The 15710-nt window shown below is 42.8% G+C and overlaps 1 protein-coding gene across 2 annotated transcripts in view; it reads left to right on the forward strand.

The window, feature by feature from the left end:
- The window catches only part of LOC136329466 (gasdermin-C-like), a 123425-nt gene that overhangs the window by 89848 nt on the left and 17867 nt on the right, over positions 1-15710 (forward strand). The window contains exons 1-4 of one of the 2 annotated variants that reach the window (XM_066265668.1): positions 1542-2037; positions 3589-3806; positions 4464-4647; positions 7021-7189. The exons of the other annotated variant lie outside the window; for it this stretch is intronic. Of the exons in view, the coding sequence (XP_066121765.1) occupies positions 3593-3806; positions 4464-4647; positions 7021-7189 (567 nt within the window). The 5' untranslated portion in view covers positions 1542-2037; positions 3589-3592. Of the gene's footprint in view, positions 1-1541; positions 2038-3588; positions 3807-4463; positions 4648-7020; positions 7190-15710 lie in introns of those variants that run through there. 2 annotated transcript variants of the gene reach the window in all.

A 15710-nucleotide genomic window follows, 5' to 3' on the forward strand; every position in this document is an offset into this window, starting at 1 on the left:
AACGTGCTCTTGCCTGCTCCAACAGCCCTTCTTAAAGGACAACGGCTTCAATGGACTTGGCCCTGGACTGTACAGGCCCCCCATCTGAGATGGGTGGCCTTGTTGGCACCATGGGGAAAGGCGTTAGAGGTGGACGTCCAGTTAACTCCTTGGACAACCAGCATCTGGCCACCTAAGGTAGAAGTGTATTATCCCTTGAGTGCTCAAGGGGACAGCATTTTGAAGGGCACCTTTGTAATTTCTTTATGGCCAATAATGAGTTCTCCTATTTTACTACACATAGAACCAGCAGATGCTGGTGTATTGGCCAATAAGGTTTGGTATGCCCGCTCAGGGCGGCCTCTGGTGCCAGCTATGGTGCTGTCTGCAGACAAAACTCTGGCCTGTATTCTGCCAGAGGGAAAGGATTTTCCTCTCTTGGTGCCACTGACAGCTCTCTTATTTCGGCCATAGTTTTTGATCTGTTAATCCTATTGCTGTAGTTGGTACTATTTCTGTTTATGCAATGTATCCCACTCCTTGCACAATGACCATCATGGAAGATGCCTGTGGTTTAGATTGTAAAGCGAGCAAAAGGGGTGGAATGTTGGTCAAATAAGTTTGTAAATATGATATATATGTTTGCTCGCTTGTGACTTATATTGGGTGTGGGGGACAGGCTATAAGCAGGCCAGGTCGTTGTAGCCTAAGGTTTGGTTTTAGGACTAAGCTTTTCCCATCACCCTTGACTGATTGTATAATCTGGGTGGTGCACTCTCATGAGGAATCCAATTATGCCTCGGATAAGTGACTTTGTATCAGAGACTTCCTTGTTTGTATATTGGATTAAGGGATTTTGGTTTTCTACACTATAAAGTGGGACAGACCAGGAGCTTACTCACTCAGTTCCTGCTATCACGATTGCAGGGGCTTCCCTGATCCCTTGCCCTTCATGGGAAAAGCTGGTTTTCTGCTTTTCCCTTGTCTTCTTTTGTGGTTTGCCTGTCTTGGTGAGACACCAATAAATAGGATGGCCCACCATCCTCCGACTCTGCCATTTCTTTACCATCTGCCCGAATCCAATAGGAACCTGCATGGGCCAGGCGGCTGCTTTGATAGTGACAGCCATGGCTCCTGGCCTTACATCCTTCTTCTCCATGTTTATTTCAAACCCCATGGTGGGTGCCCATTGCTGAGACCAGCTTGGCAATGGGTGTGCATGAGAAGAAGGAGCTGCAGGACTGAAGAAAAAACACACAAGACACATATAAAAAAGAGATGGGTACAGGGGACTCCCAGCCTCTTGGACTGAGAGCCCAGATCTCTGCAGACTCATTGTATTAATTTGTTTCTTTCATCAGTAAGCAAGTTAGCAGAGCATAGGCTCAGGAACAGAGAAGGATGATTGACTAAAACCTTGCAGCTCTGCAGGAAAGGGTTCAAAGGTTCAGAAGCTTCCATTAAACAATCTTATCAGTGGTTTCTAAGGCAGCGTTCTGTCCCACAGGAGATGACGTTTCAAAGTTCACCCCAAGGACTTGTCTCAGGGCCGCTTTCTAATCTCCAGCCACCCTCCTAAACCTTTAGTGTCTCAGTCACCACCCCTGGGAGCCGGGCCAGCCCTTTCGAGACCTCCCTCTTCCCACTGGTCTTGAGGTGGCTTCTTCTGTGAGTCCATAGTTATAAGACATCTCTTCAGCCAGCCTGCAGCTGCTTGTTCAGGTCGATTTCTCCTTAGTTTACCTGTCACTCCAGCGTGGTCCCGGTCGGAGGTGAGTGTGGCCCCTATCTCCATCACCCTGCATCTGACCTGGGAGCTGAGATTGCCAGACCCAGACTTCAGCCCAGACCTGGTCCTCTGGGGGAGACAGGGCCTTCTGTCGTATTTCCCAGGACATTGCTCTGCAAAGCGGGTCAGGGACCTGGTGCCGGAAAGAAACCCTGACGGGCAGAGCACAGCTCTCTGATCTCTGGAGCGAGTCTGACCTGCGGCGTCTGGAGGCTGGACGGAGCCTGCTCATCGGAACCTTTCCCTGTGAGACACACACATACAGCCTGGTGAGTTCTACCCGGGACCAGGGGGTGAACAAGAAGAGAGGACGCTGTGGTCAGAGACAGCGATGTTCAGAGTAGGGTTGTGAGACGAGCAGAGGGGTTTCTGGTTTGTTCTAGCTTGACACCCACCCCCAAAGTTAGCACTTCTCCCGAGTCCTCCCCGCTAAGGAAGAGTTCTGGTAGCAACGTGCCTCCCTGGAAGGCTAAGGGGTGTGTCTGTGATACAGTTTTCTTCCACCATCTTAATCCTCTTCCTTTTGGCAACCGTAATCCTATTCTCTGTGTCTATGGTCTGTTTCCGCTTTGTTTTTAGTCATTTGATCCCCCCCCCCCCCCAGATTTCACATATAAGTATAATCATATGGCATTGTCTTTCTCAGCCTGATTTATGTCACACACATAATCTCTCCAGGTCCCTCTGCGCTGTCGTGCGTGTCAAGAGTTCCTTCTTTCTATGGCGGAGCAATGCTGCACACTCACCTGTCCATTACAAACACCTGTCCTCAGAGTCTTCGGCGCTGCCGATCCACCTCGGGGTTCTGGGTGGGGTCAGAGGCGGATTTAATGGAGGGCGCACTGGGCAAGTGCCCTGGGTCGCGACTTCTGAAGGGCCCCGCAAAACCTGCAACGTTACATTTTTTTTTTTCTATTGGAAGGGACCCTGTATTTCTTCAGCGCCCTGAGCCTCAAACGACCTTAATCTGCCTCTGGGTGGGCTGGCAAAGAAGCAGGGCTCTTAGGAGCATCCTGCGCGGCTGGGGAGCCGGGTGCTCACTGTGCCCTCACTTCCCCGTGGGAGAAACCCTGGGTGGAGGGGTTTGTGTCCCCTGCACTGTGCTGCCTTGGGGGGAAGGGTGTGGGGTGACTGTGCACGGCCTCACCCCTCAGTGCCCCCATTCCTGGGTGTTCGCTCGCGCTGAGTGCTGGGACCTCTGCCAGGCTCTGGGCCCCCACAGCGGTGCACTTGTCCACGGTGGTCGTCAACACCGGTGCCTCTGTGGGCGGATGAGGGCTGAAGAGGCCTGTCTGCCATCTTGCTGACGTCATTCTTTGAAATTGAAAGCGTTTCAAAGATGAGTGAGAGTCACACTCTTCCTGCTCAGGGGAAATGAGGCACTTGACAGTTTTCTGGTGAAGGATGGTCCACTCAGCACAACAAAGCAGGCTTCTGGGGTGTTATCTCACCATCTCCGCCCATACTGGGGGGCTGCCCTCCTGTTTCATTTCAGCTACAGCAAGACTGTATAAAATCTTCAACAGCATGGGCTTTGCCACCTTGAACGTAGGTGACCCACACACATAAAATGCCGTTCCCTTGTTGGGGTGGTGATTAAGTTGTATGTTTGGTCAGCTGTAACTTAAGTGGCATAAGAAAAGGACTTCCCAGCTGACATGGGGACCGTTTGCACACGCATGCTCCTCCTGTGTAGAGAGGACAAAACCTATGAAATATTCAAGTCACTGTCAGCTCTTTCTGCATGGCACATGAAAACTCAATGAATCTCATCTGTAAGACCCACCTGGTCTTTGTACTTCTCTTCTCTCTGCTACTAGCAACATGCCCTCCATGTTTGAGAGAGCTACCAAGGAATTGGTCAAAGAGATTGGAGACGAAGAACTCAGGTCTGTCAAATGCTTGCTGAGTGCCACCAAAATACGTCGCTTTACTCTAGTACGGAGGAAGAAGTCTCGCTCACTGTTCTGGGAACTTCCTGACATTCCACTTGACATCTCCCTCTTGCACATCCTCGAACCAAGTTCTCCGGTCCCAGGTATTGTCAGCCAGGGGCGTAGGAGGCCCGGGCTGCAAACAGGGGTCAGAGAGCAGGGGTACAGAATGCAAGACATTCTGAGACCCCCACACAGGGGGCCCTCAGGATTTACCTCGTCTATGGACAAGGATCAAGCAACTAAATATCTGAGAAGTTACTAATCATGACCCCAGGTTCATTTAATACTGACAGCAGCCTCATGATCCAGGAATATGATCCCCATTTTACATAAGAGTAAAAGCTTATAAAATAATTTGTTCTCAGTTACATACCTGGGAACTGGAAGGAGTTGGATCAAACCCAAGTCAGTCTGGCTTCAAGTCCCAAACATTTACTGATTGTGAGCCCCCTCCTGGGGCTGACACTGTGCCTGGAGAGATGATGCTGTGGGTCTCCTGGACCCAGGTGCAAGTGACATCATCATTTCTCAGGTGTAGGACATCATCCCTGTCATCCAGCCCCTGGGTGGACACAAACACTGTCCTCAGTGGTAATGTACACTCACAGGATGAATTGATGAGTTAGCTTTCTGGCTGAGAGACTCAGTTGAGTAGGAGGGTGGGGCGATGAGGGCTCAGTGTTTCCGTCTCCATCCATCTCCCAGCTGGTCCCGAGGGAATTCCAGGCTAACGCTCAGCCCACCTTGTCTGGTTCCAGATGCTGCTGTAAAAGCTCCTGTCCTCTTCAGTGACACTGTGGTCAACAAGCAGCAGGCAGGTGGCAGTGTGGATGCTGGGGTAGATGTGAGCTTCTCGGGGGAGGCCACTCAGTGCCAAGGGTCCTCCTTTGAGTATCAGATTGTCAGCACCCCACATGAAACCTGGACAGAACTTCAGAAGAGGTGAGGACACAGGAGGGAAAGGAGCTGGTCAACAGCCCCCAAGCGGTGCTGTCCCCGTGGGCGAGGGGGTGTCTGATAGACTTTGTTCCTGAGGCTCAGAATGAAGAGAATGGCATGTCCGATCATGCTGCTCTTCTGGGCATTCATACATTCATTCATTCACTAATGGTTATTAGTGATCTAATACGTATTTATTAAAGCTGCAATTCTCCATTGCTATGCTATTTTGAGGTGAGAATAAAGTAATGCTAAGACAGATAAAAATCCCTGTCCTAAAACATATATAGTGTGGCAGGAGACATGCAGCGAGTGTGAAAATAGCAGTAAAACTAAATTAATGAAGTATGAATTTATTGTATTTTTCTGAAGCTGGAAATGGGGAGGCAGTCAGACAGACTCCCGCATGCGCCCAACCAGGATCCACCTGGCACGCCCACCAGGGAGCGATGCTCTGCCCATCCGGGGCCTTGCTCTGTTGTGACCAGAGCCCTTCTAGTGCCTGAGGCAGAGGCCACAGAGCCATCCTCAGCGCCTGGGCCATCTTTGCTCCAATGGAGCCTTTGCTGCGGGAGGGGAAGAGAGAGACAGAGAGGAAGGAGGGGAGGGGGGGTAGAGAAGCAGATGGGCACTTCTCCTGTGTGCCCTGGCTGGGAATTGAACCCGGGACTTCCTCACGCCAGGCCGACGCTCTTCCACTGAACCAACCAGCCAGGGCTGAAGTACGAATTTAAGCGAGACAAAGTCTCTGACATGTTTGATTAAATAAAGTTTACCCATTGTCCTAGTATTTAGCTGAACTCGGTGCCCGTGGGTGATGACAGATCTTCAAATATCCTGTAAGGACTCAATAAAGAGCTGATGTCCTTACACCTTTTAGAAACAGAAATTTCAATTTAAATATTATTTCTATCAATGCAGAATTGCTAAAATAAACAACCAGTCAGAATCACAGGCTAATTAGAGGATGAAAATTAATTAAGAGGACAAGGCACATTTTCGGTATTTCTGACGTTCTGTAAGTCTCTTACTGGAACTAATATTAACAAAGACTGTTTATATTATAAAGCATATGAGGATTTTTTTAGGTGCAGGAAAATAATATTTGTCCTGGAAATTCCTTCAGCAGTTAAAGAGCCTCCAATTTCATCAATTCATTTTATTATCTAATAATAGATAATTTAATTTCTAACAATATTTAATATGTAGCATTTAATATCTAGCAATAATTCTAGAAATACAAATAAGAAGGCAAGTAGATACTTTTAACAAATGGATTTAGGCAGGGCATGCGTTTCCCCTGAAGGTAGTTACAGGTCCTGATGGGAGCTCTGAGGGTAGTTACTGGTCTGAGAAGGAGGGCTGGATGGAGGGGACTCTGCTTGGGTCTCTGTGGAGCTGAGGGCTGAACTCTGTCCTGAGAATAAAAGACTCAAAGAGCAGGAGGAAGGAGTCCAGGTGACGGTTTAAGCCCGGGGATGGGGCAGAGCTTGGCATTTTCAGGAGCAGCAGGAATCAGGGAGGTGGAGCTTATCCTACCTGGATGAAGGGGACAGAGCTGAGGTTTGGAGGTGAGTAAATGTTAGATGACAACACATCTTAGAGACACAGAAAGAGCCTTAACTTCCCCTCAAAAGTAACGGGGTAACCCACACTGGAGGCCCAGTGACCTCCCTCATTGGAAAGCAACTTAAGGGTCTCAGAATCCCACGAGGCTGTTACCCAGGGTGCCCACCCCAGAGGGGCTGTCAGCGGAACCAGAGTTGAGTCTCAGGACAGAAATGGAGATGAAATCTGCCCTCAGTGCTTCAAACCCCTCCCTGCCCCTCCCAGACCTGTATCGTCAGTCAGCCCTGCAGCCACCTACCAACAGCTCATCTATAAACAACCCATGTACGTGTCATGAAAAACCACCCAGAATCTTCCTGCTCCACCGTACTGATCCACGTGCTCCCCCCACACCCTGATTGAGCCCCTGGACCGTGTGGATGAGGGATTCCCCAGCTCTGACAGCAGGGCTTCCTGAGGACTCTGGTCACTGAGGACCCGTCTCCTTCCTGCCTCTTCACGTGAGAGGCCCTCGCATGGACTTCTGACGCCCCTCCCAGGACCAGTATAATTTTGGAAAATGCAGACGCCATTCACCAATGGCATGCACTGTCTCCTTCCCACATCGCATCAGAAATGGGGCCCCTCCGCCCCGCAGAGCAAAGATGTTTTCCTTTCCTTGTAACTTAACCACATGCCAAGATTCTTCTACTCACAGAGGGAATACCTATCAAAAGTCTCTGCACCCTTCCTGGTCCTGATGATGAGGGTACCCCAGGGTGACCTGAGAGGACGCCTCTTTCCACTCTGACCCTCCCCTCTCCCCAGGAAACTGAGGGACCCAGAGCCATCATTTCTGGGGCAGTGCCGAAGAGCAGAGATGAACCTGTATGTGGTGACGGAGACTGTGGAACTGCTCAACAGTCCTGAGCTGAAGGATCTCAGCAGTGGGAGTATCCTGGGGAAATTCTGCATTTCCCTGAATATTTTTGTCAAGGTATGAAACGGGGACACCTATCGATACAATAGGAACTAGATTGAATTATGTGGTATGACACCTGCTTTGGGTGAGTGATGGACTCTGGCAAATCTGAAGGGGTGGCTGCCGCACTGTGTCCATGTTCAATTTACGTGGGAGGAGATGGGGGACCACTCACAACATCCTCAGTGGTGACGGACCCTGGACGCTGTGACATCCTGGGCAAAGTGATAGAAGGGGTGAGATGTAAATACTGTCATGCTCATGGATTTATATAACTCACTCACTCACTCACTCACTCACTCACTCACTCACTCACAATAACAAGCACATGCACTTCTTTTTATATAAGCAAATTTATTTATATAGTTTGTGTTATAATGTACTTTTATAAAATATAGTTTATGTGTCATTTGTCTTCACTTGGATAATTTCTAAATCTCAACGAACAAAAGTGAATTGTGAACTAATTTTCCCAAGTTCGCTGATGTCACCCTGGAGGATGAAAGTTTGTACCACGTAAAACACTGTCCTTTCTAGAGGACATTCCGACTCTCAGTGTTGGGTTCCCATCTGCTGGGGTTGGTGACCCAGGCTTCCTGAGAGTTCATGTCCTCTCACCCAGGGCTACTGCTCAGCTGTGTCCAGGTCCTCTGTCATAGCTGTTCACAGCCAGCACGGTGCTAAATGGTGGCTGTGGGCTCTGATGTCGTTACAGTTGGCGTGGAATGAAACTAGAGATCAAGAACAGGGGGAAAACTAACAAATTCACAAATACATGGACCCTAAAATATACACTGTTGATCCTCCAGTGGGTCAAAGAGGATACTTCAAGGAATGTCAGAATATATCTCAAGACAAATGAAAATGAAAACACAATATAATTCAGTACACTTAAAAATGGGCAAGACAGCACATTTTTTTTGTCGTTTTTTTTCATTATCCACAATAGAAATGAAATGGAAAAATTATTTAATAATAAACATAAAATTCAAATACCTTATCGATTAGAAGAATTTCTTTTCAATTTATTTATTTTAGCAAGAGAGAGAGAGAGGGAGAGAGAGAGAAAAATGGGAACATTGAGCCTTGTCTGTATGTGTCCTGCATGGGGATTGAACTGGCAACCTCTAAACTTTGTGATGATGCTCTAACCTACTGAACTGTCCTGCCTGGGTGCTTATCTGTTTTTTGCTGAACTAAAATTCATCTTGCTTTTATAGCAAGATGAGGAGTCTTACTTGTATTCTCAAATACCTTATTGTCGTGTTTCTGTTGAACAAGGTACACATTCATAAAGAAAAAAAATTGCAGAAACAGTGGCAAATAAATGCTTTAGGCCCTGGCCTGTTGGTTCAGTGGTAGAGCGTCGGCCTGGCGTGCAGGAGTCCCAGGTTTGATTCCCGGCCAGGGCACACAGGAGAAGCGCCCATCTGCTTCTCCACCCCTACCCCTCTCCTTCCTCCCTGTCTCTCTCTTCCCCTCCCACAGCCAAGGCTCCATTGGAGCAGGGATGGCCCGGGCGCTGGGGATGGCTCCATGGCCTCTGCCTCAGGCACTAGAATGGCTCTGGTAGCAACAGAGCAACGCCCCAGAGGGGCAGAACATTACCCCATGGTGGGCATGCTGGGTGGATCCCGCATGCTGGAGTCTGTCTGACTGCCTCCCTGTTTCCAACTTCAGAAAAATACACACACACACACACACACACACACACACACACACACACACACACAGAAATGCTTGACTTCTTTCAGTATTTCCAGACTTTACATATATTTTCTTTATCTGCAGTTAGAATACATAGGTTTGAGATTTTGAATTCATTTTTATTCACCTTACTTGGTGTTCTCTGAGCTTCCTGAATCTATGGTTGGTGTCTGACATCATTGGGGGGAAATACTCAGTTATTACTGCTTGACATACTTTTTCTGTTCCTTTCTCTCCTCTCCAGTTGTCGTTCCATGTGTATTACCACGTTTGTAGTTGTCTCACAGTTCTTGTTTATTATGTTTTATTTTTAAGTAATTTTTTTCTCTTTGCTTTTCAGTACGGAGATTTTTACTGAGAGATCTTCCAGTGCAGAGATGTTTATTACACTTGTGTCCAGTCTACTAATGAGCTGATCAAAGACATTCTTTATTTCTTTCTTTTTTTTATAATAATTTTATTTTTTTAATGGGGTGACATCAATAAATCAGGATACATATATTCAAAGATAACAAGTCCAGGTTATCTTGTCGTTCAGTTATTTTGCATACCCATCACCCAAAGTCAGATTGTCCTCTGTCACCTTCTATCTTGTTTTCTTTGTGCCCCTCCCCCTCCCCCTTTCCCTCTCCCATTCCCCCGCCCCCCCGTAACCGCCGCACTCTTATCAATGTCTCTTAGTTTCACTTTTATGTCCTACCTACGTATGGAATAATGCAGTTCCTGGTTTTTTCTGATTTACTTATTTCGCTTTGTATCATGTTATCAAGATCGCACCATTTTGCTGTAAATGTTCCAATGTCATCATTTCTTATGGCTGAGTAGTATTCCATAGTGTATATGTGCCACATCTTCTTTATCCAGTCATCTATTGATGGGCTTTTTGGTTGTTTCCATGTCCTGGCCACTGTGAACAATGCTGCAATAAACATGGGGCTGCATGTGTCTTTACGTATCAATGTTTCTGAGGTTTTGGGGTATATACCCAGTAGAGGGATTGCTGGGTCATAAGGTAGTTCTATTTTCAGTTTTTTGAGGAACCACCATACTTTCTTCCATAATGGTTGTACTACTTTACATTCCCACCAACAGTGGATGAGGGTTTCTTTTTCTTCACAGCCTCTCCAACATTTGCTATTACCTGTCTTGCTAATAATAGCTAATTGAACAGGTGTGAGGTGGTATCTCATTGCAGTTTTGATTTGCATTTCTCTAATAGCTAAAGAAGATGAGCATCTTTTCATATATCTGTTGGCCATTTGTATTTCTTCCTGGGAGAAGTGTCTGTTCATATCCTCTTCCCACTTTTTTATTGGATTGTTTGTTTGTTCGTTGTTGAGTTTTATGAGTTCTTTGTATATTTTGGATATTAGGCCCTTATCTGAGCTGTTGTTTGAAAATATCATTTCCCATTTAGTTGGCTTTCTGTTTATTTTGTTATCAGTTTCTCTTGCTGAGCAAAAACTTCTTAGTCTGATGTAGTCCCATTCATTAATTTTTACCTTCACTTCTCTTGCCTGTGGAGTCAAATTCATAAAATGCTCTTTAAAACCCAGGTCCATGAGGTGAGTACCTATGTCTTCTTCTATGTACTTAATTGTTTTAGGTCTTATGTTTAGATCTTTGATCCATTTTGAGTTAATTTTTGTGCAGGGGGACAAACTGTAGTCCAGTTTCATTCTTTTGCATGTGGCTTTCCAGTTTTCCCAGCACCATTTATTGAAGAGGCTTTCTTTTCTCCATTGTGTGTTGTTGGCCCCTTTATCAAAAATTATTTGACTATATATATGGGGTTTTATTTCTGGACTTTCTATTCTTTTTTTTTTTTTAGATTTTATTTATTCATTATAGAGAGGAGAGAGAGAGAGAGAGAGAGAAGGGGAGGAGCAGGAAGCATCAACTCCCATATGCGCCTTGACCAGGCAAGCCCAGGGTTTCGAACCGGCAACCTCAGTGTTTCCAGGTTGACGCTTTATCCACTGCGCCACCACAGGTCAGGCTGGACTTTCTATTCTGTTCCATTGGTCTGAGTGTCTATTTTTCTGCCAATACCATGCTGTTTTGATTGTCGTGGCCCTATAATAGAGTTTGAAGTCAGGTATTGTAATGCCCCCAGCTTCATTCCTTTTCTTTAGGATTGCTTTGGCTATTCGGGGTTTTTTATAGTTCCATATAAATCTGATGATTTTTTGCTCTATTTCTTTAAAAAATGTCATTGGAACTTTGATGGGAATTGCATTAAATTTGTATATTGCTTTGGGTAATATAGCCATCTTGATTATATTTATTCTTCCCAGCCAAGAACAAGGTATATTCTTCCATCTCATTATATCTTTTTTGATTTCCCTTAACAATGGTTTATAGTTTTCATTATATAAGTCCTTTACATTCTTTGTTATGTTTATTCCTAAGTATTTTATTTTATTTTTGTTGCAATCGTGAAAGGGATTATTCTTTTGAGTTCGTTCTCAATTGTTTCATTGTTGGCATATAGAAAGGCTATTGACTTCTGTATGTTAATTTTGTATCCTGCGACCTTACTGTATTGGCTTATTGTTTCTAGTAGTCTTTTTGTGGATTCTTTGGGGTTTTCGATGTATAGGATCATATCATCTGCAAAAAGTGATACCTTTACTTCTTCTTTTCTGATATGGATGCCTTTTATTTCTTTGTCTTGTCTGATTGCTTTGGCTAGAACCTCTAGTACCACATTAAATAAGAGTGGAGAGAGTGGACAACCCTGTCTTGTTCCTGATTTAAGGGGGAAAGCCTTCAGTTTAGTGCCATTTAATATGATGTTAGCTGATGGTTTATCATATATGGCCTTTATCATGTTGAGATATTTTCCTTCTAAACCCATTTTGTTGAGAGTCTTAAACATAAAATTGTGTTGTATTTTATCAAAAGCCTTTTCTGCGTCTATTGATAAGATCATGTGGTTTTTGTTCTTTGTTTTGTTGATATGGTGTATTACGTTAACCGTTTTACGTATGTTGAACCATCCTTGAGATTCTGGGATGAATCCCACTAGATCATGATGTATTATTTTTTTAATATGTTGTTGTATTCGATTTGCTAGTATTTTGTTTAGTATTTTAGCATCTGTATTCATTAGAGATATTGGTCTGTAGTTTTCTTTTTTTGTGCCATCCTTGTCTGGTTTTGGTATGAGGGTTATGTTGGCCTCATAAAATGCGTTTGGAAGTATTGCTTCTTCTTCAATTTTTTGGAAGACTTTGAGTAGAATAGAAACCAAGTCTTCTTTGAATGTTTGATAAAATTCGCTAGTATAGCTGTCTGGGCCTGGACTTTTATTTTTGGGGAGGTTTTTAATGGTTTTTTCTATTTCTTCTCTACTAATAGATCTGTTTAGGCTTTCTGCTTCTTCTTGACTCAGTCTAGGAAGGTTGTATTGTTCTAGGAATTTATCCATTTCTTCTAGGTTGTTGAATTTAGTGGCATAAAGTTTTTCATAGTATTCTACAATAATTCTTTGTATATCTACAGTGTCCGTGGTGATTTCTCCTCTTTCATTTTGGATTTTGTTTATATGAGTTCTTTCTCTTTTTTACTTGGTAAGTCTTGCCAAGGGTTTGTCAATTTTGTTGATCTTTTCAAAGAACCAGCTCCTTGTTCTATTAATTTTTTCTATAGTTTTTCTGTTCTCTAATTCATTTATTTCTGCTCTGATTTTTATTATCTCCTTTCTTCGGCTGGTTTTGGGTTTTCCTCTTCTTTTTCTAGTTCCTTAAGGTGGGAAGTTAAGTGATTCACTTGGGCTCTCTCTTGTTTGTTCATATATGCCTGAAGTGATATGAACTTCCCTCTTATCACTGCTTTTGCTGCATCCCATAGATTCTGATATGTCGTATTGTCATTTTCATTAGTCTGTATATATCTTTTGATCTCTGCACTTATTTCTTCTTTGATCCATTCATTTTTTAAAAGTATGTTGTTTAGTTTCCACATTTTTGTGGGATTTTTTTCCTCTTTTTTGCAGTTGAATTCTAGTTTCAAGGCTTTATGATTAGAAAATATGCTTGGTACAACTTCGATTTTTCTGAATTTGCTAATGTTGTTTTTGTGGCCCAACATATGGTCAATTCTTGAGAATGATCCATGTACACTGGAGAAAAATGTATACTCAGTCACTTTGGGATGAAATGTCCTGTAGATGTCTATCATATCCAGGTTCTCTAGTGTTTTGTTTAAGGCCACTATGTCTTTGTTGATTCTCTGTTTGGATGACCAATCTAGAGCTGTCAGCGGTGTATTGAGGTCTCCAAGTATGATTGTATTTTTGTCAGTTTTTGTTTTAAGATCAATAAGTAGCTGTCTTATATATTTTAGTGCTCCTTGGTTTGGTGCATATATATTAAGAATTGTTATGTCTTCTTGATTCAGTGTCCCCTTAGCCATTATGAAATGGCCATTTTTGTCTCTGAGTACTTTTCCTGTCTTGTAGTCAGCATTATCCGATATGAGTATTGCTACACCTGCTTTTTTTTGGATGTTATTTGCTTGGAGTATTGTTTTCCAGCCTTTCACTTTGAATTTGTTTTTATCCTTGTTACTTAGATGAGTTTCCTGTAGGCAGCATACAGTTGGATTTTCTTTTTTAATCCATTCTGCTACTCTGTGCCTTTTTATTGGTGAGTTTAATCCGTTTACATTTAGTGTAATTATTGACACTTGTGAGTTCCCTATTGCCATTTTATATCTTGCTTTCTGTTAGTTTTGTGTCTTGTTTGATCCTTCTCTTTCGTTTTTCTATCTTTTGTTTTTATTTGGTTGTATTCCATACATCTTTCCTCTGTTGCTATCTTTTTTATCTCATGTGCTTCTGTGGTGGTTTTTTCAATGGTGGTTACCTTTGAGTAATGAAAAGGGTCCCTACCCTGTTCATTGTAGCGAACTATTTTGTGAGTACTTTTGCACTCCATCGTCCTTTGCTACTGTTAATCTCCATCTTCTCCCCCCCTTTCTTTTTGTTGTTGTCACAGTTTAAATTTGGTTTTATTGTGTTCTTCTTGGAGCTTTAACTTGTGGCTCTGTTTTTTTTTTGTTCTTTGTATCTGATTGGAGAACCCCCTTTAGTAATTCCTGGAGTGGGGTTTTCTGATGATAAAATCCCTCATCTTTTCTGTATCTGTGAATATTTTTATTTCTCCTTCATATTTGAAGGATAGCTTTGATGGGTATAGTATTCATGGCTGAGAGTTCCTCTCTTTCAGGACTTTAAATATTGGGGTCCACTCTCTTCTAGCTTGTAGAGTTTCTGCTGAGAAATCTGATGATAATCTAATGGGCCTTCCTTTATATGTTGTATTCTTCCTTTCCCTGGCTGCCTTGAGAATTTTTTCTTTGCTGTTGGTTTGTGTCAATTTCATTATGATATGCCTTGGAGTAGGTTTGTTGGGGTTAAGAAAACTTGGAGTTCTGTTTGCTTCTTGAACTTGAGGCTTTAGTTCTTTCCACAGGCTTGGGAAGTTCTCATCTATTATTTGTTTGAGTATGTTCTCCATTCCATTTTCTCTCTCTTCTCCCTCTGATATACCTATTATTCTTATGTTATTCTTTTTGATGGAGTCAGATAATTCTTGTAGGGCTATCTCATTTTTTAAAATTTTTGAGTCTCTTTCTTCTTCTCTCTATTGTGCCTCAAGTTGCTTGTCTTCTATTTCACTAATCCTCTCTTCTATCTGACCTGTTCTATTAGCTAAGCTTGTTACTTCGTTTTTCAGCTTGTGAATTGAGTTTTTCATTTCTGTTTTATTTGTTTTTATAGTTTCAATTTCCTTGGACATATATTCTTTGTGTTCATTGAGTTGTTTTCTGAGCTCCCTAAATTGCCTTTCTGTGTTTTCTTGTATATCTTCGAGGATTTTTAGGATTTCTATCTTGAATTCTCTGTCATTTAGCTCCAAGGTTTCCAATATATTAAATTTTTTCTCCATAGATTTTTCCTCATCTAGCTGTGTTACCTCTCTTTCTTTTGTATCCATGATATTCGATTTTCTCTTCCTTAATGGCATCTGAGGGTGGTTTTGTTGATAGTATTAATGAAATTTAATAAAGAATAAAAAGTTAAAAAAATAAAAAATCGAAAGGAGTTGTTTTTTTTAAAAAAATTAATAATGAAATAAAGAAAAATAAAATAAAATAAAAATTTTTTAAAAAGGAAATTATTCCCCCCCTCCTTTTTTCCTATCCTCTCCTCTCCCCTCTTTCTTGAGAAAATCTTGTGGTGAACTGTGAATTATAACAAACAATGCCTGTAATGGAGGGCCTGAATTGGGGAAAAGTAATAAAGGGGCAAAAAAAAAAAAAAAAGAAAAGAAAAAAGAAGGGGGTATGGACCCACAAAAAGCAAAGAAGGAAAAAATTTGGGTCAAGAATAAAATGATTTGCTTTTAGGTGTTGGTTGACTAAGAGTTATGATGAGAAGAATAAGAGGAAAACAGAAAAATGGGGGGACATATTAAAAAATTACTATTGTATTTAGTGGAACAAGAACTAGATAAAATGGAGAGCCAGGGATGGGAGCACTGCTAGTGAGATAAAAAGGTGAAGTAAAAACCCCCCAAAATTCCACAAACATAAGTTTGAGTCCCAGATAAGATAATTTGTTTGTTATTGAGGTTTGAATGAGAGGAGATGTAAAGGAGAAAGGAAGAAACTAATATAGAGGGAGAAAAGAAAGAGAGAGAGAGAAAGAAAGAGGGAACCACTAAAAGAAGAAAAAAGAAAAAAGAGGAGAGAGAGAGTTAAGGGTTTTGGAGTGCAACCCTCATAGAGAGAAAGGAAGAGGAGAGAAAAGATAATGGGA

The sequence above is a fragment of the Saccopteryx bilineata genome, chromosome 3 (genome assembly GCF_036850765.1).
Source record: "Saccopteryx bilineata isolate mSacBil1 chromosome 3, mSacBil1_pri_phased_curated, whole genome shotgun sequence".
NCBI classification, from domain to species: Eukaryota; Metazoa; Chordata; class Mammalia; order Chiroptera; family Emballonuridae; genus Saccopteryx; species Saccopteryx bilineata.